Source organism: Phocoena phocoena, chromosome 12 (assembly GCF_963924675.1).
Source record: "Phocoena phocoena chromosome 12, mPhoPho1.1, whole genome shotgun sequence".
In the NCBI taxonomy this organism is placed as follows: domain Eukaryota; kingdom Metazoa; phylum Chordata; class Mammalia; order Artiodactyla; family Phocoenidae; genus Phocoena; species Phocoena phocoena.
The window spans coordinates 77832079-77857386 of record NC_089230.1 but is presented as its reverse complement, the minus strand read 5'-3'; the positions used below and the strand labels follow the sequence as shown (position 1 = coordinate 77857386).

General features: G+C 41.6%; 1 protein-coding gene across 1 annotated transcript in view; it reads left to right on the top strand.

Annotated features, from left to right (window-relative positions):
- The first annotated feature begins 329 nt into the window (after positions 1–329).
- The window catches only part of MEI4 (meiotic double-stranded break formation protein 4), a 203623-nt gene continuing 178644 nt past the window's right edge, over positions 330–25308 (top strand). Inside the window, exon 1 of the mRNA XM_065888658.1 lies at positions 330–561. Coding sequence (XP_065744730.1) covers positions 330–561 — 232 coding nt within the window. The remainder of the gene's footprint in view (positions 562–25308) is intronic.

The following is a 25308-nucleotide window of genomic DNA, read 5'->3' as shown; positions in this document are numbered from 1 at the left end:
AAAAAGCTCCCTCAGAGATTTCAATGTGTGTCTCTGGTTAGAAACCACTAAATGAATTAATTTGTGTTTTTTTGAATTCCAAGAAATTGTCAGATTATCCTCACCCACTGTTTTGAATCTTAATACACTTAATGTGCATGTGTTTGCATTTCTCTTCTGCGTGTTTTTTTCAAACTGTCTTCAGTTCCTGAGAAATTTTTCTGCCACTTGGTTTCAAGTTGTAAACTTACTAGTGTTATTCTGCAAAATCAATTTTGAGCAAATGAAATGTACTGCAAGGAATTTCTGTAACTTTTTTTTCTCATTACATGATAGGGACAAAAGCCAGGATGGATGATCAAGCATGGTATTTGAGAACTTCAAAGCTGGCTCTGGCCTTGGCAATTATCCACTCAAAACCAGCAGACAAAAGCAGCAGAGAATACACAGAGCATCTTGCAAGGACGGTGTCTGGGCAGGAATCAAAGTGGAGAGCAAAAGTCAAAGCCTTGGAAGCTGAAGTTCTGCAATTACGTCAAAAACAACTTCTGAGCAGGATTTGTTCAGGATCATTTGAGAGTGGTGAGTGGATGAAACCTGGGGATGTATCAGTCTGTTTTATTTCAGCGTCACAGTTATTTAGAAATTTGTTACCAGGACACCGTTGTTTAGTTTCCTAAAATTATACTACTTCTTACCCTATAAAGATTTTTTATTTCTAATCATTCATGAAAAACTTATTGTCACTTTCTAATCGATGGGGCTGCATTACACATGGGGATGAAGTTGGAGAATAAATTGTCTAGATGCAAAGGCAATAATAATACTTTAAGTTTACTGGAGAAATTAATTTAAAAATCTCACTCATCCATATTATTTTACTCTGTATTTTATGTTGCTTTTGTATTACATAATTCATCCAGCAGCTCCGTATCAAGTACCAGCTCTGGACCAGGCATGCAGTGGGTGATGAGGACTCAAAAACACATAGAGAGAGGTGCTGCCCTTACCGTGAAGTACCTACCATTCCAGCGGGGAAAAAAGACCTATATATAGATAATTAGCCCAGTTGTGATGACCGTTACCATAGAGTCAGTGACAAAGTGCAGAGCAGAGCAGGAAGCCATTCATTCTGCCTGGTTTCTGGAAGGGCTTCTCAGGTTTGGCCCTCGCGGGTCTGTCCATAATAGTGAGGTGGTCAGAGCCTGCAGCAAGAGGCAGGAGCGTGAGCTGGGCAGCGGGGAGAATATATGCCCCGTTCACCATGGCCAGTGGGACATCCCAGAGCCCAGAACACCGTAAGGTAGAGATCTGACAGGGAGAGGCAGAGAGGTGAGTCGGGACCACGCTCAGAAGGGCTTTGGATGTCAGCCTGAGGAATGTTCCTTATCAATGAGTTGGCCAAACAACGTGTGATCTCCGTAGAACCCGTGAGAGAGCGTGAAAGGGGGACTGTAATAATGACACGAGGACAGCAGGGAAGACCAGGACCCGCTAGGACAAACCAGAGCACATGGGCACCTCCTTCGTCAGGAGCCGTTCACCTTTTTAACTCACAGGACTGACCCTCACATTGTGATTATGAAATGTAATTCTGCCGGTTATTTGAAAATGTAAATCAGATCGTGTTACTCCTTTGCCTAAAACCTTTCCCTGACTTCCCGTAGTGCCTAGCACTAGATTCCCCCTTGTGGCTGTGGCTCCTGACGCCACGGTGATTTCACTTCTCCCCTGCACGAATATACCCTCCCGCTCTGCACACAGCTCCAGTGTCCCTGGGCTTCCTTCCAGCCTGTGCAGGCTCTTCTCGCCTCGGAGCTTTGCTGTGCTCGTCTCTCTGACGTGTGGCTGCCTCTTCCCTTCCTAGAGGTCTTACTCTAAGTGACCCCTGCTCAGTGATCACTACAGGTATAGAACCACTCACAGTTATTTTTTACCCAAACACCCCCCTATGGGTTATGTATCTGTTTGCTTACTTGGTTGCTGTTTGATCTCTTTGACTTGAGTTTGGGTTTGCTGAGGAGAGGGTCTTTGATTTGCTCACCACTCTCTACTCAAGACCCACCCCAAAGCCTGCCTCACAGAAGGTGCTCAATCCATATTTGTCAAATGAAGTGGAGCGTAGAGGATGCTTTGGCTGTGGCAGTGGTTGGAGGCAAGGAGGCAGCTTCTAAAAGGGTTTACCAAGCCCACGTGAAGGGTGATGTGTTGAACTAGATCTGTGATAGGGAGAACCAAAATGCACAGTTTCAGAGTAGAAACTTCAGAAGTTTGTGAATGAGTTAAGAGGGGGTTTTAAGGGAGCTGGAGGCGTGTAGGATAATTGAGGTTTCTAGTTCTTGTTCATTAAATTGATTGCGATGCTTTGACTCCAGATAGCGAACACAGAAAAAAGCTTATAGGATAACAGGTCTGTCTGAGAGTGTTCTGAACATATCCCTGAGTATATAGGCATTACCTAGAAGGAAGGTAGAAGTATGGTCCTAAATCTCAAAGGGGATGAGCAGACTGGAAACATAGACTGACAGTAAGGATTTCTTGGTATTTAAGTGATAGTGAAGTTATCACTGTGGATGAGACTACAGGGAGGCTGCAGGTTCCAACACTGCGGGGTGCGCAGAGGGAAAGGAGCCGTTGGAAAGACTGTGACTGTCATATTAGGATGTGCAGGTGTAGCGGACTGGTGCCTGCCATGGGTGGTGGTAGGGTACTTGCTAGGTTCAGGCAAACCCTGCTAACCCGATACCCATGGTGTTACTAAATCTCATCACTGTGTGAGCAGAAACAGTGTTACATGATTTATAGCCACATTTTAGTCTCTCTCGTCTTTCTAGGCAATGGCCTCTTTGAGAATATCTGCGAATGGCAAACATAATTATTTTTAACTTTTTTTGTGCAGTCATATGACTGATATAATGGCACACATGTAAAAATTCCCAGTAATATTGAACTGTGAATATCATAAGCATCCATGGTGTCAGAGCTGTTGTTTACCGTCAAGGGTCTGTTTACAACACCGATGCGGTGTGGGGTGTGGGATTTGTTTGGGACGTGAGTGGACCTAACGGTGAGAGCCTCCAGGATGACTTGTTTTTACACTGAAATCTTTCACTTACAGTGCCTGTGAGAGGAATTCTCAAATATCATGTAATTAAAATCTCTTTTACTCGCAGCGAGAGTTGCAGGTAAAGCGTTTCAGTGCAGATGTTTGGAAGTAGTCTGACTCTCCATCTGTCAGCTTAAACTTGAAAAATGAGGAATAAATGGATAGATTCAGATAAATAGAGTCAGTATTAAAGGGAAAAGGAAAAAAAAAACCTAAGAAAGGGGGGCTATTAGATTGATAGGAAAATAAAGGAGGAACACGGTTGATTTTTAAAGATGTATGACTTGAAAGACTGACACGCCTTGCTCTAAGAAAACTCCATCGCTGAAAATCAAACTATTTTATAGGCGTATTTATATTTTGTGTATTTATATTATGTGTTTCTTTACACATGGATGTTCTCCAGTGTTCAGAGACTACAGGCCCTCAAAAAACGGTGAATGGAATCCTTCCTGACGGATTGAGAGGCTGGGGAACTTAATCTACAGCATTAGCTATCCATTGAAGCAACCGAACAACCCAGAATTAGATAAAGCAGAGCTGAAATGGCAAAGTAAACAAATAAGGAAGTATGATATGGTTTATACAGCATTTCAGGAACTCAGCTATTTCTTTATTCTGATTTATTTTTCTGTAGTTTCTTAAAGGGAAATATTCTTCTTTATTGTATTTGTTAAGGGGCTAGCCTATATAGAGAAGGGATAAATAGAACTTGCTCTTGGAATTATGCCACATTTTAATTTTACCTAAATGCTTCTTATTAGAGGAAGGGAGGGAGGAAGGGAGGGAGGAAGGGAGGGAGGGAGGGAGGGAGGGAGGATGGATGGATGGATGAAAGAAGCCCAGACATCTGGTGTCACACTTCTTAAAGTCTTCTGGGTGATGTGTGACAGACAGGTTAGCTGTCTACTCAATAGCCAGCTTCCTTCTTCTTTACTAAAACACTCCAATTTTGTTTTGACAGACATGTGCCCATGCCTAGTGGGTTAATCTATGAAAGGCTTAGACTTGTTTTGCCAGTATTATTCTGTGGTTGGGCAGTGGAAGCTAAAGAGGAATCTTTAGAGCCTTTGGTAAAGATTCACCTCATTGTATAAAGCGATTGAGGCTTGTGAAAGGTAGGAATTTTAAAATGTTTTTACCTCAACCACTTGCTTCCTGTATGGGCACTGCCACATGAAGATGTGATGCCTGGAACTGCGGTAGCCGTTTTACAACCATGTGGCAATATTGAAAAATTAGTGTCAACATGGTAAGGATGATGAGCAGGAGGGTGAGAGGAGCCTTGGTCCTTCTTGTCATTGCTGACCAGCCAAAGCAACTCTGGGATTACTTTATTAGGAATTTTGTTTTAAAAGATAAATAATGGTTTAAGCCACTGTTATTCACATAATTCTCTTCCTTGTAACTGAACACATCCTAACTTAAAGAGTGGGGGAGTGGTGGGGATAATGAATAAATTAGAGAGCTTTTTTTCCCCAAGAATCTTCTTGATTTATAGGAGAGAAAATGAGAGAGAGAGAGAGAGAGAGAGAGAGAGAAAAGTGTTCTCTTATCTAGAACAGCTTCCTGTTAAATGATGGCCTTATAATGTTGCGAGCATTTAGGTGGGGTCTGAGTAGGTAGTTGAGGGAGACACAGAGCATAGAGGTTGGCCAGGAAGACATTAGTGGTTGTTCTTAAATGTTGACCAGGGTTTGAAAGGGATGTGACGGCAGGCACAGGGCCTTGTTAGTGGGAAGACTGGCCTAGGACTTCAGTGAGCAGACTTAGATCTAAGCTTTGAGTGTGTGTGTGAATGTGCTGGTGGGATCTGGACGGTTGCTGTGAGACTTGCACAGTGCTTTGGCATTTACAGGAGGGACAGAGATGGATGTCCTGTCAGGCATATGCTTTTTCCCCTACAACATAGGCACTCAGTATCTTCCTAAATGATACATAGGTTACTGGATGAGCAACTAGCTAAAGTTAAAACGTACAAGAAAATCAAACCAAATTAACTCATCGATTTGTCTATTTATTTAGTAAACACTCATTGAATCTGGGGCTCAGTTATCACGGGCTTGGAGCTGGGGAGCGTGGTGGGCAGGGCAGCACCATGAGTTTAGGTTGAACTCAGCTCTTGTCAGTTTGGGGTCCTGGGGAGCAACCAGCACAACCAGATGGCTGTGGAAGCTTCACCGTCCTTCACTCTTCAAGTTTGTCCAGCCTCCTCTGCTGTTCCCATCACTGCAGCACTGCCTACCCCAGACCCCACTTCTCATTTCCTGTAAGTTTGCATTCAGGCAAAGGCTCTCAGCCGACTGGTGCTGCTGAGGTATCAGAGCAGGGGCTGGGTATCGCCGCCACCCTGCTCGGAGCTTGTCTTGGCTCCCAGCTGCCACTCTTCTGGCCCCGCCTGCTCAGCCTCTGTCCCCTCCCTTCCTTCTCACCCTGTTCCAGACCACATAATGGGGAGACACCACAAATAACAGACTTGCAGACACAGCTGTGGAGCTCAGCATTTATATGTTGGGGCCTTCCCTGTTTTACAGATGCTGAAAGAACATAGACTATGAATGCATAGCATTTCCTTCTTCACATGAGCTCCTATAATATAAATTGTCAAATATAATAATAATGGGAATTTGCTTAAAATTGCAGTTGATTTAAAGCACACATGCATAATGTACATAAACATCAGAGAATACACCCTTAATTTAGTAGGGATTCTAATGAAAGTCTGTATAGTAATTTAAAGTAAATTTATAATTGTACGTTAGAAATGCTTTACTCATTATATATAAAAACTGAATTAAACTTTTGATATTAGAGACCACTGTCAACATGCAAAGAAATTAAAGTTAAGGCTGAAAAAGCTCAGTATCAAATGGCTTTAACAGTAACAGCAATAATTTAGAAATGTGAACACCTTCCTTAGCATCTCAGACGCTGGCTCTGGTGGGAATGGTGGAGATAGGGAATCAGGAGGGCCGAACAAGTCCCGGCACACGGACGAGGCCTGAGGGAGCCGCAGAGGCTGGGACTGGGCAGGGCAGCCTGGCGTCTCACATGCGGAGTGTTCCAGGTGGAGGCCATCCGTCCTCCCATGCTCCTCCTGTACCAGGCTCCGAATGTCACTGTGTGGTGCAGCCTAAGCTGGGTTTCAGGTAGGTATCGGGCATGTCCAGGTGATGCCCTAGTTGGGGTGCATCTCTGGATTCCCTCCACTTCTCTGCATTCCCAGTACCACTGTCTAGGTCTTGTCTGAAAAATCCCAACTGGACTCCATGTCTGTGGTTGTAGCCTTGCTGTGTTCAAGTCCATATTGCAGCCTAGTCTCAGGTCCTCTCACTTACTTTAGGATGAAGTCCTCAACCCATAAAACGGGCTCCAAGCCTCTCCACAGTGTGGTACTTGCTTCCCTCTCCAGCCCAGCCTCTCACCACTGTGCCCTCCACATTCTGCTCGGCGACATGCGAAATTTCTTCCACTTACTTGAATCCACCTTGTTCTGTCTCAGCTCCAGGCTTGTACACACGTGATTTCTCTTTGGAGGATGTGTTCTCCCTCTCCTTTTGGTCTAGTTGTGCACTACAGTATTCTTTTCTGCTGATGTAGTTTTAAAATCTCTTTTGCCTTCCTTGACTACCTCCCTAGACTAGATCAGATTCCCCTGCTAGGGGTCCCCATGATATTCTGTACTGTTTACGGCATTTTTGAGCTAAATTACAATGGTTTAATCAGCCTGTCTTCCCTGTAGGGCCTACACTCCATGCTTTCAGGGAGTGTGTCTTTTCTCATTACCACTGTACTCCTAGGTTAGCACAATACCTGGCATGGAAGGGCTCCTTGGTGACATTTTTGAATGAATATGTTTAGAAAAGGTTTATGTGGGTGTTATTTAATACCTCGAACAAAGTGGCCTTGCTGATCTGTCGTTTCTGGAGATCTACCAAACCCCTGTAATGATGAAAGGAGAATCAGAGAGGGAGGTCCAGCATCCTAGGAAAGGGAACCGACTCAGGTAGGGTGAGTATCAGGGCTCTTCCTCTGAGGGAGCTGTGCAGGCACACAGTCATGTAATCAGAACAGAATAAACAAAGAATGACAATGTTGAGGGCCCCTCTGCGGAACAAAAGCTAAAACTGCTCAAAGTACTTGTGTATTCCTAGGTCTTTACTCATTGTGATATTTTTGGAATAGTTTAACCTGTAGCAAATTTTCATCTAGTCCTTTCATTTAGGATTATATTTAATTTTTTTCGGTTTTATTTGTGTTTTTTGAATGCCCTGCTGTTGGTTTTCAAATTTCAAGATTCTGTTAGAAATATGAAAGTACCTTGAGGATTTTGGATTCAATGCTTGGATCCTAAACATCCTAAAATTTATTTTTTTGGATAAGTTCAGTGTGCAGTGAAGAGAATCCAGGTAGGTAGCTGTGGGCTACAGTTTGGAGTGGGAAAATTGATGGAATAATATCAATTCCATTATCAAAGCCAGGAGATCAGATGATGAGGGTAAATGGGAGTAGGCTGGAGATTGTGCATTTCTGATGAGCTCCCAGGTGGCGTCTGAAGACCCGGGTAAGGAGCCGCGGGGCTGGGGAATCCCTGGTGGGGCGTTGGTCTGTGAAGGAAGGAGAAGTGATAGGTTGGCAGTTGGGGGCGGGGCGTGCAAGGTGGAGGGAAAGTTTTCTCTTTAGGATGGAAAAGACATTAGCCCCCTGGTGCTTTGGTGGGAAGGAATTGGCAGAGAGAGGAAAGGGGAAGATACAAAAGGAAGATAATAAAGGAATCCCAGGTGGCTTGGGGCCCTAAACCTAGAAGAATTACAGAGCACACACGGAGAGAGGGAGAGACGGGCCCTGGGCCCCAAAAGGAGCCGCCCTCTCTTCTGAAGGAGGGAGTCGCTGCCCCTTGATTTGTGTTTCTCTGAGTCGTTCCTGGCAGCTCTTCAAGGAGTTCCTTCGCTTTAAAGCTCTCCCGGCCCACCCAGCGCCCCTGCTTCCTAATGACTTCTGGTTGTGTTGTTTCTTTTTTCAAACTGCCTTTGGAGTCTCATTCTCACATTTCTTTCCCTGCTGTTTCAGCTCTGGTCTGAATCCTCCCTACGTCTTTCCCTACCTCTTGCTTTGGTTGTATAGATAAAGGAATGAGGAAAGCAAGTTGGCTAACTTGCCTGAGGTTAAATGGATGGTAGATGGAGTGGGATTTCCGTAGGATCCTTGAACCATGCCTTTCTAGTACTTGAAAGTGTTTTCTTAAACAGGTATTTCTCCAACTGTGGTCCCCAGACCAGCTGTGTCAGCATCAGGTGGAGATGTGACAGATTTACAGACCTCACCCCTGACCTGAATCAGAAACCTTGGCGGGAGAGCCAGCATCTGTGGCTTAACTAGCCCCCCAGTGATTCTGCTGAAAACTGAAGTTTGAGAACCACTGAAACCACTGAATTAAACAAATAAACGTGAAATATATGTTCAGGGAGCATAGTGAGACCTCTCCAGAAAAGGGGTCAAACCATCCGAATGTCACACATCAAGGGATTTGCTGGCAAGACTCTGAAAGTTTCCTTAATACCAGCTGATACCCTCAGTCACCAAAGAACTGAGAAGATATTCATTTAGAGCCTGATTGAGCTGAGGCAGGTAGTAGAACTTAGAGAAAATGAATAAAAATATAAAATAGTAACATGAACATGACTCTAACAACCATGTTTGATACTGTTCCATACCGTTCAGTGAAATATGTGTGTAAGCATCATAGGAATACAAGGAGTGAGTACTGTGCATTCTTGTTCTAGGAGAACTTCTCTCTTCCCTCCTTACCCCTCTCTCCTCTCCTCCTCCCTCCGTCCTGCTTCCCTCATCTCTTCCTCATAATAGGAATACAAGGAGTGAGTACTGTGCATTCTTGTTCTAGGAGAACTTCTCTCTTCCCTCCTTACCCCTCTCTCCTCTCCTCCTCCCTCCATCCTGCTTCCCTCATCTCTTCCTCATAATAGGAATACAAGGAGTGAGTACTGTGCATTCTTGTTCTAGGAGAACTTCTCTCTTCCCTCCTTACCCCTCTCTCCTCTCCTCCTCCCTCCGTCCTGCTTCCCTCATCTCTTCCTCATAATAGGAATACAAGGAGTGAGTATTGTGCATTCTTGTTCTAGGAGAACTTCTCTCTTCCCTCCTTACCCCTCTCTCCTCTCCTCCTCCCTCCATCCTGCTTCCCTCATCTCTTCCTCATAATAGGAATACAAGGAGTGAGTATTGTGCATTCTTGTTCTAGGAGAACTTCTCTCTTCCCTCCTTACCCCTCTCTCCTCTCCTCCTCCCTCCATCCTGCTTCCCTCATCTCTTCCTCATAATAGGAATACAAGGAGTGAGTACTGTGCATTCTTGTTCTAGGAGAACTTCTCTCTTCCCTCCTTACCCCTCTCTCCTCTCCTCCTCCCTCCATCCTGCTTCCCTCATCTCTTCCTCATAAGCACCCTATGTGCAATCCTGAATATATGCCATATTTTCTCTATATATGTACAGTTGTATAAGACAGCTCCCATTTTTGCAGGGGAAAATATTTCTTATATCTATTTCAAGTAATTTTAGAGATACATTGTAGGGGAAAATATTGCATAGGAGAAGCAATATACTGTATTCTAAAAACTAGTAGAAAATCTTAAATTCTGATAATATTTTACCAATCCTTCAAAAAGAATATAATGTAACATACCTAAAAAGAAATATATTGCCAACAATGAATGCTAGCATGGTGCAGGCCACAAGACAAAAAACACTGAGTCATAAGTAAAGTCTGTCACACATGTACAACTATAAACACAGGTACTTACATTGTATTCTGGGTGATTCTGAGGGCCGAACCAGGTAACCTGGTTATCAAATGAACTTGAATGAATTCCTAAATGGAAGATGCAGGTACAGCCCTCATTCAGGAGGAAGGGCATCATTACATATTTCTCATACCGCACCTAAACTGTGGTCTTTTCAGTTGAATCTCCTGTTTTAGAGACCTCATTTCTGTGATTTTTAAAAATTAAATTTCTTGTAAGCCTTTCTTAGAGTTACTGTGAAAATTAAATCTATGGACGAGTGCCTGGCTGGGGTGTGCGCTGTAAAGGGGACAACGGGGCTGGGAGCTGCTCTCAGGCACCAGCAGACCCGTCCTATCACATTATCAGTTATTTCATGGTAAGTGTGTGATAATTTTTCTTGTTTTCGGTCGCTCCCATTTCTCTCAGAGTCAGAGAGAAATATCGCCTGTGTGTTTTTAATTCATTCAGACCACGTCTGCCAAGTTTTGTGCTTTGACGTAAACAAGAAAAAGATTGCTGCCAGAGCAAGCTAGTTCCTATGCTTTCAACGCCCAGCTCTAAACATTCCTCATTACTCTTTTAATTAATGTCACACAAAGAACAAAGACTAAGTTGCCTTTGTGTCCTGCCTTGGTGCTTCACTCAATACCACCTTACACGCAGTCGATTTTCAAAGACGTTCCTTGGCTTGATTTTTAAATTATTGACTCTGATTAGGCTTGTAAATATTTGTAGCAGAAATAATTTTCCAGCTAAGGTGGGATTTTCTGTGTAAAATGTAACAGATAAAATGTTAACATTTTGTATCAATTGAAAAGTAACCACTTGGTGAAAAAGTAAAATGTTAACATTTTGTATCAATTTGAAAAGTAACCACTTGGTAAAAAAGAAACTGGTAAAACTTTAAGTAATGCCTCTGATCCTTCTACTTATACATACATCTGATTGTATTTGGAGTTTTTCTAACTTATTAATAAAACAGAATATGTAGAATTTAAGCATCTTTAAGCATCTTTCCTCCCTCCCTTGTTATTCTAGTAACAGATTATATCTAGAACTTCCCCTGGAATTTAGTATAATTTGTCCATTCTTTTTTTTTTTTTTTAGAGATATTTTCTTTGTTTTTTTTTGTTGAATTTTTGAATTTTATTCTCTTTATTTTTTTATACAGCAGGTTCTTATTAGTTATCCATTTTATACATATTAGTGTATACATGTCAAACCTAGTCTCCCAATTCATCCCACCACCACACCCCCGCTGCTTTCCCCCCTTGGTGTCCATACATTTGTTCTCTACGTCTGTGTCTCAATTTCTACCCTGCAAACTGGTTCATCTGTACCATTTTTCTAGGTTCCACATATATGCGTTAATGTACGATATTTGTTTTTCTGACATACTTCACTCTGTATGACAGTCTCTAGGTCCATACACGTCTCTAAAAATGACCCAATTTCGTTCCTTTTTATGGCTGAGTAATATTCTACTGTATATATGTACCACATCTTCTTTATCCATTCGTCTGTCGATGGGCATTTAGGTTGCTTCCATGTCCTGGCTATTGTAAATAGCACTGCAGTGAACATTGGGGTGCATGTGCCTTTTTGAATTATGGTTTTCTTTGGGTATATGTGCAGTAGTGGGATTGCTGGGTCATATGGTAATTCTATTTTCAGTTTTTTAAGGAACCTCCATACTGTTCTCCATAGTGGCTGTATCAATTTACATTCCCACTAACAGTGCAAGAGGATTCCCTTTTCTCCACGACCTCTCCAGCATTTGTTGTTTGTAGATTTTCTGATGATGCCCGTTCTAACTGGTGTGAGGTGATACCTCATTGTAGTTTTGATTTTCATTTCTCTAATAATTAGTGATGTTGAGCACCTTTTCATGTGCTCCTTGGCCATCTGTATGTCTTCTTTGGAGAAACGTCTATTTAGGTCTTCTGCCCATTTTTGGATTGGGTTGTTTGTTTTTTTAATATTGAGCTGCATAAGCTGTTTATATATTTTGAAGATTAATCCGTTGATGCATTTGCAAATATTTTCTCCCATTCTGAGGGTTGTCTTTGGTCTTGTTTGTGGTTTCCTTTGCTGTGCAAAAGCTTTTAAGTTTCATTAGGTTCCATTTGTTTATTTTTGTTTTTACTTCCATTACTCTAGGAGGTGGATCAAAAAGGATCTTGCTGTGATTTATGTCAAAGAGTGTTCTTCCTATGTTTTCCTCTAAGAGTTTTATAGTGTCTGGTCTTACATTTAGGTGTCTAATCCATTTTGAGTTTATTTTTGTGTATGGTGTTAGTGAATGTTCTAATTTCATTCTTTTACATGTAACTGTCCAGTTTTCCCAGCACCACTTATTGAAGAGGCTGTCTTTTCTCCATTGTATATCCTTGCCTCCTTTGTCATACATTAGTTGACCATAGGTGTGTGGGTTTATCTCTGGGCTTAATATCCTGTTCCATTGATCTGTATTTCTGTTTTTGTGCCAGTACCGTATTGTCTTGATTACTGTAGCTTTGTCATATAGTCTGAAGTCAGGGAGTCTGATTCCTCCAGCTCCTTTTTTTTCCCTCCAGTCCGCTTTGGCTATTTGGGGTCTTTTGTGTCTCCATACAAATTTTAAGATTTTTTTGTTCTAGTTCTGTAAAAAATGCCATTGGTAATTTGATAGGGATTGCATTGAATATGTAGATTGCTTTGGGTAGTATAGGCATTTTCACAATAGTGATTTTTCCAATCCAAGAACATGGTATATCTCTCCATCTGTTTGTATCATCTTTAATTTCTTTCATCAGTGTCTTATAGTTTTCTGCATACAGGTCTTTTGTCTCCCTAGGTAGGTTTATTCCTAGGTATTTTATTCTTTTTGTTGCAATGGTAAATGGAAGGGTTTCCTTAATTTCTCTTTCAGATTTTTCATCGTTAGTGTATAGGAATACAAGCGATTTTGGTGCATTAATTTTGTATCCTGCAACTTTACCATTAGCTCTAGTAGTTTTCTGGTGGCATCTTTAGGATTCTGTATGTATAGTATCATGTCATCTGCAAACAGTGACAGTTTTACTTCTTCTTTTCCAATTTGTATTCCTTTTATTTCTTTTTCTTCTCTGATTGCCATGGCTAGGACTTCCACAACTATGTTGAATAATAGTGGTGAGAGTGGACATCCTTGTCTTGGTCCTGATCTTAGAGGAAATGCTTTCAGTTATTCATCATTGAGAATGATGTTTGCTGTGGGCTTGTCATATATGGCCTTTATTATGTTGAGGTAGGCTCCCTCTGTGCCCACTTTCTGGAGAGTTTTTATCATAAATGGGTGTTGAATTTTGTCAAAAGCTTTTTCTGCATCTATTGAGATGATCATATTGTTTTGTTTTGGGTTTTTTTGCGGTACGCGGGCCTCTCACTGTTGTGGCCTCTGCCGTTGCAGAGCACAGGCTCCGGACGCATAGGCTCAGCGGCCATGGCCCATGGGCCCAGCCACTCCGTGGCATGTGGGATCCTCCCAGACTGGGGCACGAACCCACGTCCCCTGCATCAGCAGGCAGACTCCCAACCACTGTGCCACCAGGGAAGCCCGATCATATGGTTTTTATTCTTCAATTTGTTAATATGGTGTATCACATCGATTGATTTGAGTATACTGAAGAATCCTTGCATCCCTTGGATAAATCCCACATGATCATGGTGTATGGTCCTTTTAATGTGTTGTTGGATTCTGTTTGCTAGTATTTTGTTGAGGATTTTTGCATCTGTGTTCATCAGTGAAATTGGTCTGTAATTTTCTTTTTTTGAGTATTTTTGTCTGGTTTTGGTATCAGGGTGATGATGGCCTTATAGAATGAGTTTGAGAGTATTCCTTCCTCTGCAATTTTTTGGAAGAGTTTGAGAAGGATGGGTGCTAGTTCTTCTCTAAATGTTTGATAGAATTCATCTGTGAAGCCATCTGGTTCTGGACCTTTGTTGGAAGATTTTTAATCACAGATTCAATTTCATTACTTGTGATTGATCTGTTCATATTTTCTGTCTTCCTGGTTCAGTCTTGGAAGGTTATACCTTTCTAAGAATTTGTCCATTTCTTCCAGGCTGTCCATTTTATTGGCATAGAGTTGCTTGTAGTACTCTCTTAGGATGCTTTGTATTTCTGCGGTGTCTGTTGTAACTTCTCCTTTTTCATTTCTAATTTTACTGATTTGAGTCCTCTCCCTCTTTTTCTTGATGAGTCTGGCTAATGGATTATCAATTTTATCTTCTCAAAGAACCAGCTTTTAGTTTTATTAATCTTTGCTATTGTTTTCTTTGTTTCTGTTTCATTTATTTCTACTCTGATATTTATGATTTCTTTCCTTCTACTGACTTTGGGTTTTGTTTGTTCTTCTCTAGTTCCTTTAGGTGTAAGGTTAGATTGTTTATTTGAGATGTTTGTTGTTTCTTGAGGTAGGATTGTATTGCTATAAAGTTCCCTCTTAGAACTGCTTTTGCTGCATCCCATAGGTTTTGGATCATTTTGTTTTCATTGTCATTTGTCTCTAGATACTTTTTGATTTCCTCTTTGATTTCTTCAGTGATCTCTTGGTTATTTAGTAACGTAATGTTTAGCCTCCATGTGTTTGTGAGTTTTACGTTTTCTTCCCCTGTAATTGATTTCTAATCTCATAACGTTGTGGACAGAAAAGATGCTTGATATGATTTCAGTTTTCTTAAAATTTACTGAGGCTTGATTTGTGACCCAAGATGTGATCTATCCTGGAGAATGTTCTGTGTGCACTTGAGAAGAAAGTGTAATCTGCTTTTTTGGGTGGAATGTCCTTTAAATGTCAATTAAATCTATCTAGTCTGTTGTGTCATTTAAAGCTTATGTTTCCTTATTAATTTTCATTTTGGATGATCTGTCCATTGGTGTAAGTGAGGTGTTAAAGTCCCCAACTATTATTGTGTTACTGTCGATTTCTCCTTTTATAGCTTTTGTATTTTATAGCTTTTATAGCTTGTGTACTGAGGTGCCCATATGTTGGGTGCATATATATTTATAATTGTTGTTTCTTCTTCTTGGATTGATCCCTTGATCATTATGTAGTGTCCTTCCGTGTCTCTTGTAACATTCTTTATTTTAAAGTCTATTTTATCTGTTATGAGTATTGCTACTCCAGCTTTTTTTGATTTCCATTTGCATGGAATATCTTTTTCCATCCCCTCACTTTCAGTCTGTATGTATCCCTACGTCTGAAATGGGTCTTTTGTAGACAGCATATATATGAGTCTTGTTATTGTATCCATTCAGCAAGGCTGTGTCTTTTGGTTGGACCATTTAATCCATTCACATTTAAGGTAATTATTGATATGTATGTTCCTGTTACCATTTTCTTAATAGTTTTGGGTTTGTTTTTGTAGGTCCTTTTCTTCTCTTGTGTTTCCCACTTAGAGAAGTTCCTTTAGCATTTGTTGTAGAGTTGGTTTGGTGGTGCTGAATTCTTTTAGCTTTTGCTTGTCTGTAAAGCGTTTGATTTCTCCAGTGAATCTGAATGAGATCCTTGCCAGGTAGAGTAATCTTTGTTTTAGGTTCTTCCCTTTCATCACTTTAAATGTGTCATGCCACTCCCTTCTGGCTTGTAGAGTTTCTGCTAAGAAATCAGCTGTTAACCTTATGGGAGTTCCCTTGTATGTTATTTGTTGTTTTTCTCTTGCTGCTTTCAGTAATTTTTCTTTGTCTTTAATTTTTGCCAGTTTGATTACTATGTGTCTCTGCGTGTTTCTCCTTGGGTTTGTCCTGTCTGGGAGTCTCTGCACTTCATGGACTTGGGTGGTTATTTCCTTTCCCATGTTAGGGAAGTTTTCAACTATAATCTCTTCAAATATTTTCTTGGGTCCTTTCTCTCTCTCTTCACCTTATGGGACCCATATAATGCGAATGTTGTTGCATTTAATGTTGTCCCAGAGGTCTCTTAGGCTGTCTTCATTTCTTTTCATTCTTTTTTCTTTATTCTGTTCCGCAACAGTGAATTCCACCATTCTGTCTTCCAGGTCACTTATCCGTTCTTCTGCCTCAGTTATACTGCTATTGATTCCTTCTAGTGTATTTTTCATTTCAGTTATTGTATTTTTCATCTCTGTTTGTTTGTTCTTTAATTCTTCTACGTCTTTGTTAAACGTCCTTGCATCTTCTCAATCTTTGCCTCCATTCTTTTTCTGACGTCCTGGATCATCTTCACTATCATTATTCTGAATTCTTTTTCTGGAAGGGTGCCTATCTCCACTTCATTTGGTTTTTTCGGGGGGGGGGGGGTTTAACTTGTTCCTTCATCTGGTACATAGCTGTCTGCCTTTTCGTCTTGTCTGTCTTTCTGTGAATGTGGTTTTTGTTCAACAGGCTGCAGGATTGTAGCTCTTCTTCTGCTGTCTGCCCTCTGGTGGATGAGGCTATCTAAGAAGCTTGTGTAGGTTTCCTGATGGGAGGGACTGGTGGTGGGTAGAGCTGACTGTTTCTTTGGTGGGCAGAGCTCAGTAAAACTTTAACCTGCTTGTCTGTGACGGGAGGGGCTGGGTTCCCTCCCTGTTGGTTGTTTGGCCTGAGGCGACCCTACACTGGAGCCTACCTGGGCTCTCTGGGAGGGCTCACGCCAAGGAGTACTTCTCAGATCTTCTGCTGCCAGTGTCCTTGTCCTCATGGTGAGACACAGCCATGCCTCACCTCTGCAGGAGACCCTCCAACACTAGCAGGTAGGCCTGGTTCAGTCTCCCCTGGGGTCACTGCTCCTTCCCCTGTGTCCCTATGCTCACACTACTTTGTGTGTGCCCTCTAAGAGTGGAGTCTCCATTTCCCCCAGTCCTGTTGTAGTTCTGCAATCAAATCCTGCTAGCCTTCAGAGTCTGAATCTCTTGGAATTCCTTCTCCCTTTGCTGGACCCCCAGGTTGGGAAGCCTGACGTGGGGCTCAGAACCTTCAATCCAGTGGGTGGACTTCTGTGGTATAAGTGTTCTCCAGTCTGTGAGTCACCCACCCAGCAGTTTGGGATTTGATTTTACTGCGATTGCGCCCCTCCTACCGTCTGATTGTGGCTTCTCCTTTGTCTTTGGATGCGGGGTATCTTTTTTGGTGAGTTCCATCTTCCTTTCGATGATTGTTCAGCAGTTAGTTGTGATTCTGGTGCTCTCGCAAGAGGGAGTAATTTGTCCATTCTTTCTCTAAAATAATATTTTTGTTAGAATGACATTATTCTTCAACCCAGGTCATAGAGATAAGATGACATTTTGCATATTTAATATCTAATTTTGTTGATCATTATGCCTTTAATAACTCTGCAGTTATTTCTATCTGTGTATTTTATGAAGTGTTCATCCTGATCGGATTCGTTTTTCCCCTGTGAACCACAGAGCGTCTCTTCATATCTGTAATTTCCAAGCAGGAGTTGGTCCAAAGTAGGCCAAGTCCATGCTGGTGGCTGTTCTGTGTGGTCACGCAGCTCTCTCATGTCTGATGGTGTGAGGGAGACAGAGGAGGTGGCCCGGAGGGCTCTGGGCCTCAGTGAGCTGTACTTTTCCAGGCCTTCCGAAGCTTCTCTTTAAAGAAGCACTGAGTCCGTGCACAGGCATCTGTGATGGTGAACACAGTGATGACAAACTTAGCTGCTCACTTCCCTTATAGACAGCAAATGCCACAGGCACCTAGGCGTTTTGTACCCACAGGTCTGTGTAAAAAAGTAAAGTATGTTTAATCAGATGTGCAATGTACAGTTTTAAAACTTGTTTTTATTTTGAAGTGACTTTCTGAAAGGCTTTTCCTCTTCAGAGCTGGTAGACATCAGGCCAGGGTTCCCGGTAGTGACTTAAATCCTGCCCCTGCATTCAAATCCCCAGGGAGCTGTGAAAATATCTTGACGCCTGGGTTGCGCCACAGACGGATGAGGTCAGAATCTCTAGGGGTTGGACTGAGGTATCCTTATTCTTTCACTATCCCTATGTTATTCTGAAGTGCAGGCAAGATTGAGAAACACTGCTTTAAGGCCAACTTTTATTTTCTGTGTTCAACCCGAATGCCCTTATTTCCAGTTTTCATTACTAATCCCATGTAATTTTAATGCCCCTGTTTTCTTGGCATATTCTCTGTGGAATGCTGCAGTTATTGACTAGAAAGAGTAGAACACACTGATATTGGCCCTTTGCGGGAGTTACCTGGTGATAGACTTAATCCACACTAATTTACCGTAATTATGAGATATTTGGGAGCATGGGTTATACCAGCGGAGGGGATGGTGGGTGTGTAGGCAGCTGGGGAAGGGCTGTCCAGTTGCCTGTGTGTGTGTTTGGATGTGCTGGTGACCTGACTAGGATTGGAGTTGGGCCCTTGGTGGGGTTCACAAGCTCTTTGGTGTGGATGGTGAGCAACTATTAAATGACATGGCATTTTTTTTCAATCTCCTCTTTCTTTATTCTGTAAGGGCAGAGAGCAGTAGTAGTAGACAGCTTCTTCTAGCTCCAAAAGCAATATCACAGGCATATCATTTTTAAATTAGGGAATACTTGTACTTCTGCTCTTTCTCCAGTATTATTTGTTCACTTTAGTATACGGCTTATTGAACAATCTGTGGTATGCTTTTAAAATGCTCTTCTTAGGTTATTGCTGTAATTACTGTACTGTTCAGGGTCCTTGAATGAGCAGTAATACTCTGCAGTTCATGATGAGTTAAGATACCTCTTAGGAAAGAATCAAGTATTATTCCTCCCTTTGACTAACATTTGGAGGTGAAGTCTTAGCAATACTGTGGTATATTACTGAGAAACCCTATACCAGTTGGTGCAGAGATGTTGCCTATTGTATGATTCATAAATAACTATTTAATTAATAGAGTACTTAATATATATATGCACACAACTACATAATGCTTTAATTAAAATTACACTAAAAACGTTGTGGCAGCATGGTCTTAATTCATACATTCTGCTTTTAATGCTGTGAACAATTTTACCAAGAATTCTCAGCTACGAAAATTAATTAATTAAGATGTTATCTTCCAGATAGTTCTGAAGTAAATGCTTTTCCCCCCCAACTAGCTAAAATCTTCAATATTTACTGGAAGGTAGTAGACACCGACTTTTTGTGGCTTGAATATCATGGATTTATGTTTACCAGAAGGCATCTTGTAAGCAGGTGGAAATGATGCGATTTTAACATCCACTCTGACATGTTTGAATGAGGAAAAGGGCAATGCCTAGAGCACCATGCTTAGTGTAAAACACCTGAATACACTAATGAGTGGTCATCATGCAAGTCTAGTACCCAGTAGGTGCTCAGTGATTAATTTAAGAATGAACATACATAAATGAATGAAAAAAGAACCAGCACAGGAAGAGGAGGTATTATTGATGGGGGGAAGGTTGCTGAGGACAAATTCTGGAGGTGGAGAGCTTACTGGAAAGAGCATGGATTTGGGAATTAGAGGAATCTGGGTTGAGTCTCAGTTCTACCGACATTGGCTAAGTTCCTTTAGACAACTCACTGTCCTTCTGTGAGTCTCACTTTCCTCCTCTGTAAAATGAGGAGGGGGATAGTGATGGGCAGTGGTGAGGTTTAATGGGGAGCGCTTGGCCCCAAGCTTCTTGACACGTAGACAGAAAACAAATACTAGTTTTCTTCCTCGGCTTGATGGTCTGATGGGAATTGTCATTGATTCCTTAACAGCAGAAGAACTTAAGTTTCTTGTTTTTTGTGTTTTGTTTTCTGACTTGAGACTTTTATTGTTTAATTCTGTCTTGCAAAGACCTGAATCTAGCTTTTTAGCAGGTTATTCCGGTGAGAAAGGAAAGAACAAAGGTTTAAGGGTGTGTGTAAGTTTTCTTTTTTCCAGTAGTAAAATTGAATGATTGGCATCATTGCCATGTTTTCAGTTTGGTCCGGTAGCAGAAGTGGAAGCTCCTTGATGTGCTGAAGGCCTGGAAGTCTGATTCTGTTAGGAGTAAGTAAACTCTTTAGAACATTCTGTAGGAATTTAGCTGTTACCCTGTCTCATTATTTTGGGAGTTATATTAATGGAACTGGATTTTCATTCTCTGCCCTGTCTCTATATTGTTATTAAAAATTCTAATCTCGTTTCTATTCTTTTGTTCTCATTTCTCAATCATATAATTTTCAGTGTACTCCTTCCACAAGGAGCCCTGTGAGTTCTGTCTTTTCTGAAAACATTATTTCTCCTTGAACGTTGTAGGAGCACCCTGGAGGTCGTCTACCACCCATTTTGCCTCTGCAGTTTTTCCTAACGCACAGTTAAGATCAGTTTTGAAGCAGTGATAGTGTTCCATTGTGTAGGAACAGATGTAATTCAGGTCCTTTCCTGCCGTGAACCCAGAATTCTTTCTCAGCCCCACGTGCCCGTCTCTACGTGCCTCTTCATTCCCTCTGCTCCAGCTCTACCTTCACACAGCCCTTGCCCACGCACCCACCTCTGTGCCCTTCCTCCATGCTCCTTCCTTCTGCAAAAGACTCCCTGGGGAAAGCTCTGTGATCCCTTGACACTCATACCACATGAGGTCTTTCTGGCGTCTCCCTGGTCAGAACTGGTTCCTTCAGGTTCCTGTAGCATCACATGGACCTCAGTTTGACAATGATGCATTTTTGCCTGTGGAAGAGCTTGTTCTTGGCCTGCCTTTTTCTCATTCCCTGATGGTAGGAGGCCTTGCCTTCTTTACCCTTTGAGTCCTCTCACGCCTTATTCTAGTGCCTTTACATAGTGGCACGCAACACATATCTGATGAATGAAATTGAATACAATATAAGCTCTGTGAAATCCTCTGATCTGGCAAGACAGGATATACGTCGTTTGGTTTATTTCCTCCCTGAAAAATGTGTGTTCATTTCACTTTTTAATGGCAAGAGACTGTGCTGCGCTTCTGGTCGAGTTTATTTAATCTCCTAGACCGCTGACTTTTACGAGGAGTGATGGGTGGATGAACTGTAAGACTGAAGCCGTGCTGTACTGCTTTATAACTCAGCCTTTCAAGTTATGGAAGCCAGAACTCCTGGGAGTGAGCTTTATCTTCAGGAAGATCACAATAGTAAAGAGCAGTGGAAATGAGTTCTGCTTGGTTAGCAACAAGGTGTCTGCAGAAAACTGACTTTGAGCTTTCCTTTTTACCAGAGAATAAATTTTAACCATAATTGACAGTGCAATAATTGACTATTTGAGCTCTCTCTGGTTACGCCTCTTTTATCAGAATTAAGGCTATTTTTACCTTGTCTCCTTATACTAGGGAACAGACTCTACAGAATTAAGTATGTGACTTTTGGCCATATCCGTATGTTCTTACAGAGTGGTCATTTGGGACTTTACTGGCAGATAGACTGTACTTAAAAAAAGAATGTTAGCTCTGAAAATGCGTGTGTCTCCAGACAGTGGCATGTGAATGACTCTTGGTCTTTGTAACAAGCCTATAATTAGCTCACATACTTAAGGCATATGATGAGCTATTATGTCATCCCTCAAATGTTTTATTCCACAGTGAAATGAAATTCAGAATTGGCCAATTACAGTGTTTTTCTATTTCTGGATTGTCTGTCAGTCTAGGGCTGTTATTCATATTTTCAGATAGTCTTGTGAGTTTTTAAAGAAAAGGATAATTTATGTGATTCCATGATGAAATAATCTTTTCACCTCTGAGCTTTCCTAACCCTTTTCTTGTAATGCTGTTATAATATCCATTTAGCAGGGACCTCTGACCACCCACCTTGTGCCTGGCACTGCGTTGAGTGCTTAGGATATAGTGTAAGACTGATGTTTGGAGTTTACAGTCACAAAGAGAAGACAGTTAATGTGTAATAACAGGTCCTGTGGAGCCCATTTCAGGGGAATCTGATCTGAACTAAGCATCAGAGAAGGCATTTAAATTAAAATCTGGAGATTGAATATTAGTCAGGATAGTTGGGTTTATAAGGGGTAGGAGAATGTTCTAGATAAAAACAAAACAAAACACAGAGGTGTGGAGGTAAATATAGTTAGAGGAGTGGTTTCCAAACTTGGGTGCACATTAGAATCACCTGAAGAGTTTGAAAAAGGTCACTCCCATTCTGAGAGACACTGTTGGATACTTGGAAAACCATTATTGAGGTATTTTGAGCAGGTGGGTGACACAGTATGATTGTGGGAGAAGATCACTGGGCTTCAGCCTGAGACAGATTGCAGAGGGCTGAGGCTGGGTGGGCACAGACCCACTGAGAGGCACTGCAGTGAACTGGGCAACAGAGGAGAACAGCTTGGCGTCAGCTGGGATGAAGAACAATGGTGAGAGTAAAAGTGGGTGTCTTAGACTTTTCAGGCTGTTATAACAAAAATACCACAGACTGGGTGGCTCATAAACAGTGGGCGTTGATTTCTCACACTTCTGGAGGCTCAGAAGTCCCAAATTAAGGCACCAGCAGATTTGGTGTCTGGTGTGGGCTTGCTGCCTGGTTTATAGGCAGCACCTTCTCGCTGTGTCCTCACATGGTGGAAGGGCTGAGGGACCTCTCCGGGGCCTCTCTGTAAGGGCACTGATCCCACTCATGAGGGCTACACCCACATGACCTAATCACCTCCCAAAGATCCCACTTCCTAAACCAGCACACTGGGGCTTAGGATTTCAACCTATGAATTTTGGAGGAGACGTGAACATTCAAACCACAGCAGTTGGCAAATAGAAAAGAGGCTAATTAGTTTTGAAAAAATCTGAAGTTAATATCACATAAACCAAATGAAGAGAGTAATTTGAGAATGAGGAAATGTATGAGGTGAGAGGTCAAGCAAGGTGGAAACTGTTGACTGTCCGTTTATTCAAGTGACCAGGAGGTCCTTTGTTCAGTAGCATCTTTGCCTAGAGAAGTAGAATATATATGAAAAACCCATCCACATGCAGTAGGCAATGAGTTTCGTGAATAATAATAGAAAAGTAACTGGTATAATGTGATTAGGAAACACTTAAGGGAAGAGAGAGCATGTGAGTGAGCCTTGAAGGACACGTAGAACTTCAGCCCAGGAAGAAAAGAACATCCTGTGGTGTGGATGTGGTGTGTCCAGGACCAGAATATATGATTGCTTTTATGAAGTTCCGGCTTTATTTTCCATAATGAGGAGACATTAAAAGTTATGCACTCGGACTGGAGTTAGTCCAGCAGCAAGGTATTGATTGCAGGAGAGGGGGAGAAACTATACTGAAGGCAGGAAAGCCTGATAGGAGAAGATGGTAGTGTTCTAAGCACGAAATAAGAAGAGCATGGCCTAGGATGCTGGAACAGGGAATGAAAAGGGGCAAAGTGATGCATTTTGAAACAAACAAAAATAATACAGCTTATCAAATAACTGGCTGTAGGGAGAGAAGAAAAAGAGTTGGATTCAACGTTTTGAAATTTGGTGGTTTGAAGAAAGAACTTTTTCTTTAACAGTGATACATGTATATGCTGTTTATTGATTTAGTTGATTATGAGGTCAAAAATATTTCGCATTTTGAGAGGGAAAGGAAACATGTATTTAATGAACCAACATTTAAAAATGTCTTTTTGGTACCAGCAAGATCCATTGTCAGAGTCCTGGTGGAGTCACGTCTCCATGTGAAAGGGAGAGAGGATGTCTCAGATGTGAGTGCTGATTTCTGAGCCCTGCAGGGTCAGTGAGGGTCTTGGATCAGAGTCCCCCCACCTGGGTCAACAGAATTTGTGGGGACTCCCAAAACCTGGGGGACGATAAGTACATACATCAAGGCTCTGAAAGGCACTAGTAGGAGGACTGGTGTGTTTTATGGCTCGTATTATAATCATCTTCCCTAGGGAGAAACGTTATCTTTAGTCATCAGAACTGAAGATTAAAGGGGATTTTATGAATGTTTTGTGTATCCTAGGACTATGAGATTATTTCCTGGGAGAAGCCTGAGTTATTTGAAGATACATGTTTAGCAGTTACCTGGGGAAGGATTGAACTGTTACTGATTCTGAAGTAAATAAGAAGGGGGCATTGGAAGGTAGTATTGCCCATTATGGGTATAAATAAAACTATATTTTAAGTGATCCTAGAAAAATTGCCTGAATTTTGTGGGGTTTTTCTTCCTTCTATTTCATCAAAAGCAGTTTCCTTAGTATCTGAGATTGTCAGCAAGGTTTTAGGGAAAAGAAATGATGTCTTCTTGCCCAGTAAGTTTTTGATAGCTTCTTAATAAAGTCTAGATTTCACAGACTGGTTTTGATATGTCAGATGGAAACTAACAAATACAATAAAATCTTGAAACCAGAACCAATAGCCTATCTGAGGCAGGCTTTCAGAGATATCCTAGTCAGAGGAAGGCCTTATCTCCATAGATGCAGCTCGGACTTGGAGCATCCCTGTAGCAGTTTCCTGGCTGAGGTCTCTGTCTGTTTGATCTGAACAGGTGCACGTCAGTTAGACAGCAATGTGCTTGGCTCTATATTAGGCAGATCAACGGCCACATCCGGGCAAAGCCTGCAATTGCAGACTCAGAAGTCGTCCAGCACCTAATAAGATGGATGTAATTTAGAGAGAGGGATTGAAGGTGACAACATTGGAAGATGAATTAAAATAAGAGACTTTTTGCTGTGCTTGTTCAGGTGTGATACAGTAAATGTAAAAATTCAGGTACATGTTTAGGGGCTGGAGGACTACAGGTAACTGAAAGTTGGTTAAAAAAACACATTAAAAAAACCTTTATTGGAGTATAACTGCTTTACAATGGTTAGTTTCTGCTGTATAACAAAGTGAATCAGCTGTACATATACATATATCCCCGTATCTCCTCCCTCTCGCGTCTCCCTCCCACCCTCCCTATCCCACCCCTCTAGGTGGTCACAAAGCACCGAGCTGATCTCCCTGTGCTATGTGGCTGCTTCCCACTAGCTATCTATTTTACATTTGGTAGTGTATATATATCCATGCCACTCTCTCACCTCTCACTTCATCCCAGCTTAAGCTTCCCCCTCCTTGTGTCCTCAAGTCTATTCTTTATGTCTGCGTCTTTATTCCTGTCCTGCCCCTAGGTGCTTCAGAACCTTTTTTATTTTTTTTTAGATTCCACATATATATGTTAGAATACGGTATTTGTTTTTCTCTTTCTGACTTACTTCACTCTGTATGACAGTCTCTAGGTTCATCCGCCTCACTACAAATAACTCACTTTCATTTCTTTTTACGGCTCAGTAATATTCCATTGTATATATGTGCCACATCTTCTTTATCCATTCATCTGTTGATGGACACTTAGGTTGCTTCCCTGTCCTGGCTATTGTAAATAGAGTTGCAATGAACATTGTCCTGGCTATTGTAAATAGAGCTGCAATGAACACTGTGGTACATGACTCTTTTTCAATTATGGTTTTCTCAGGGTATATGCCCGGTAGTGGGATTGCTGGGTCGTATGGTAGTTCTATTTTTAGTTTTTTGAGGAACCTCCATACTG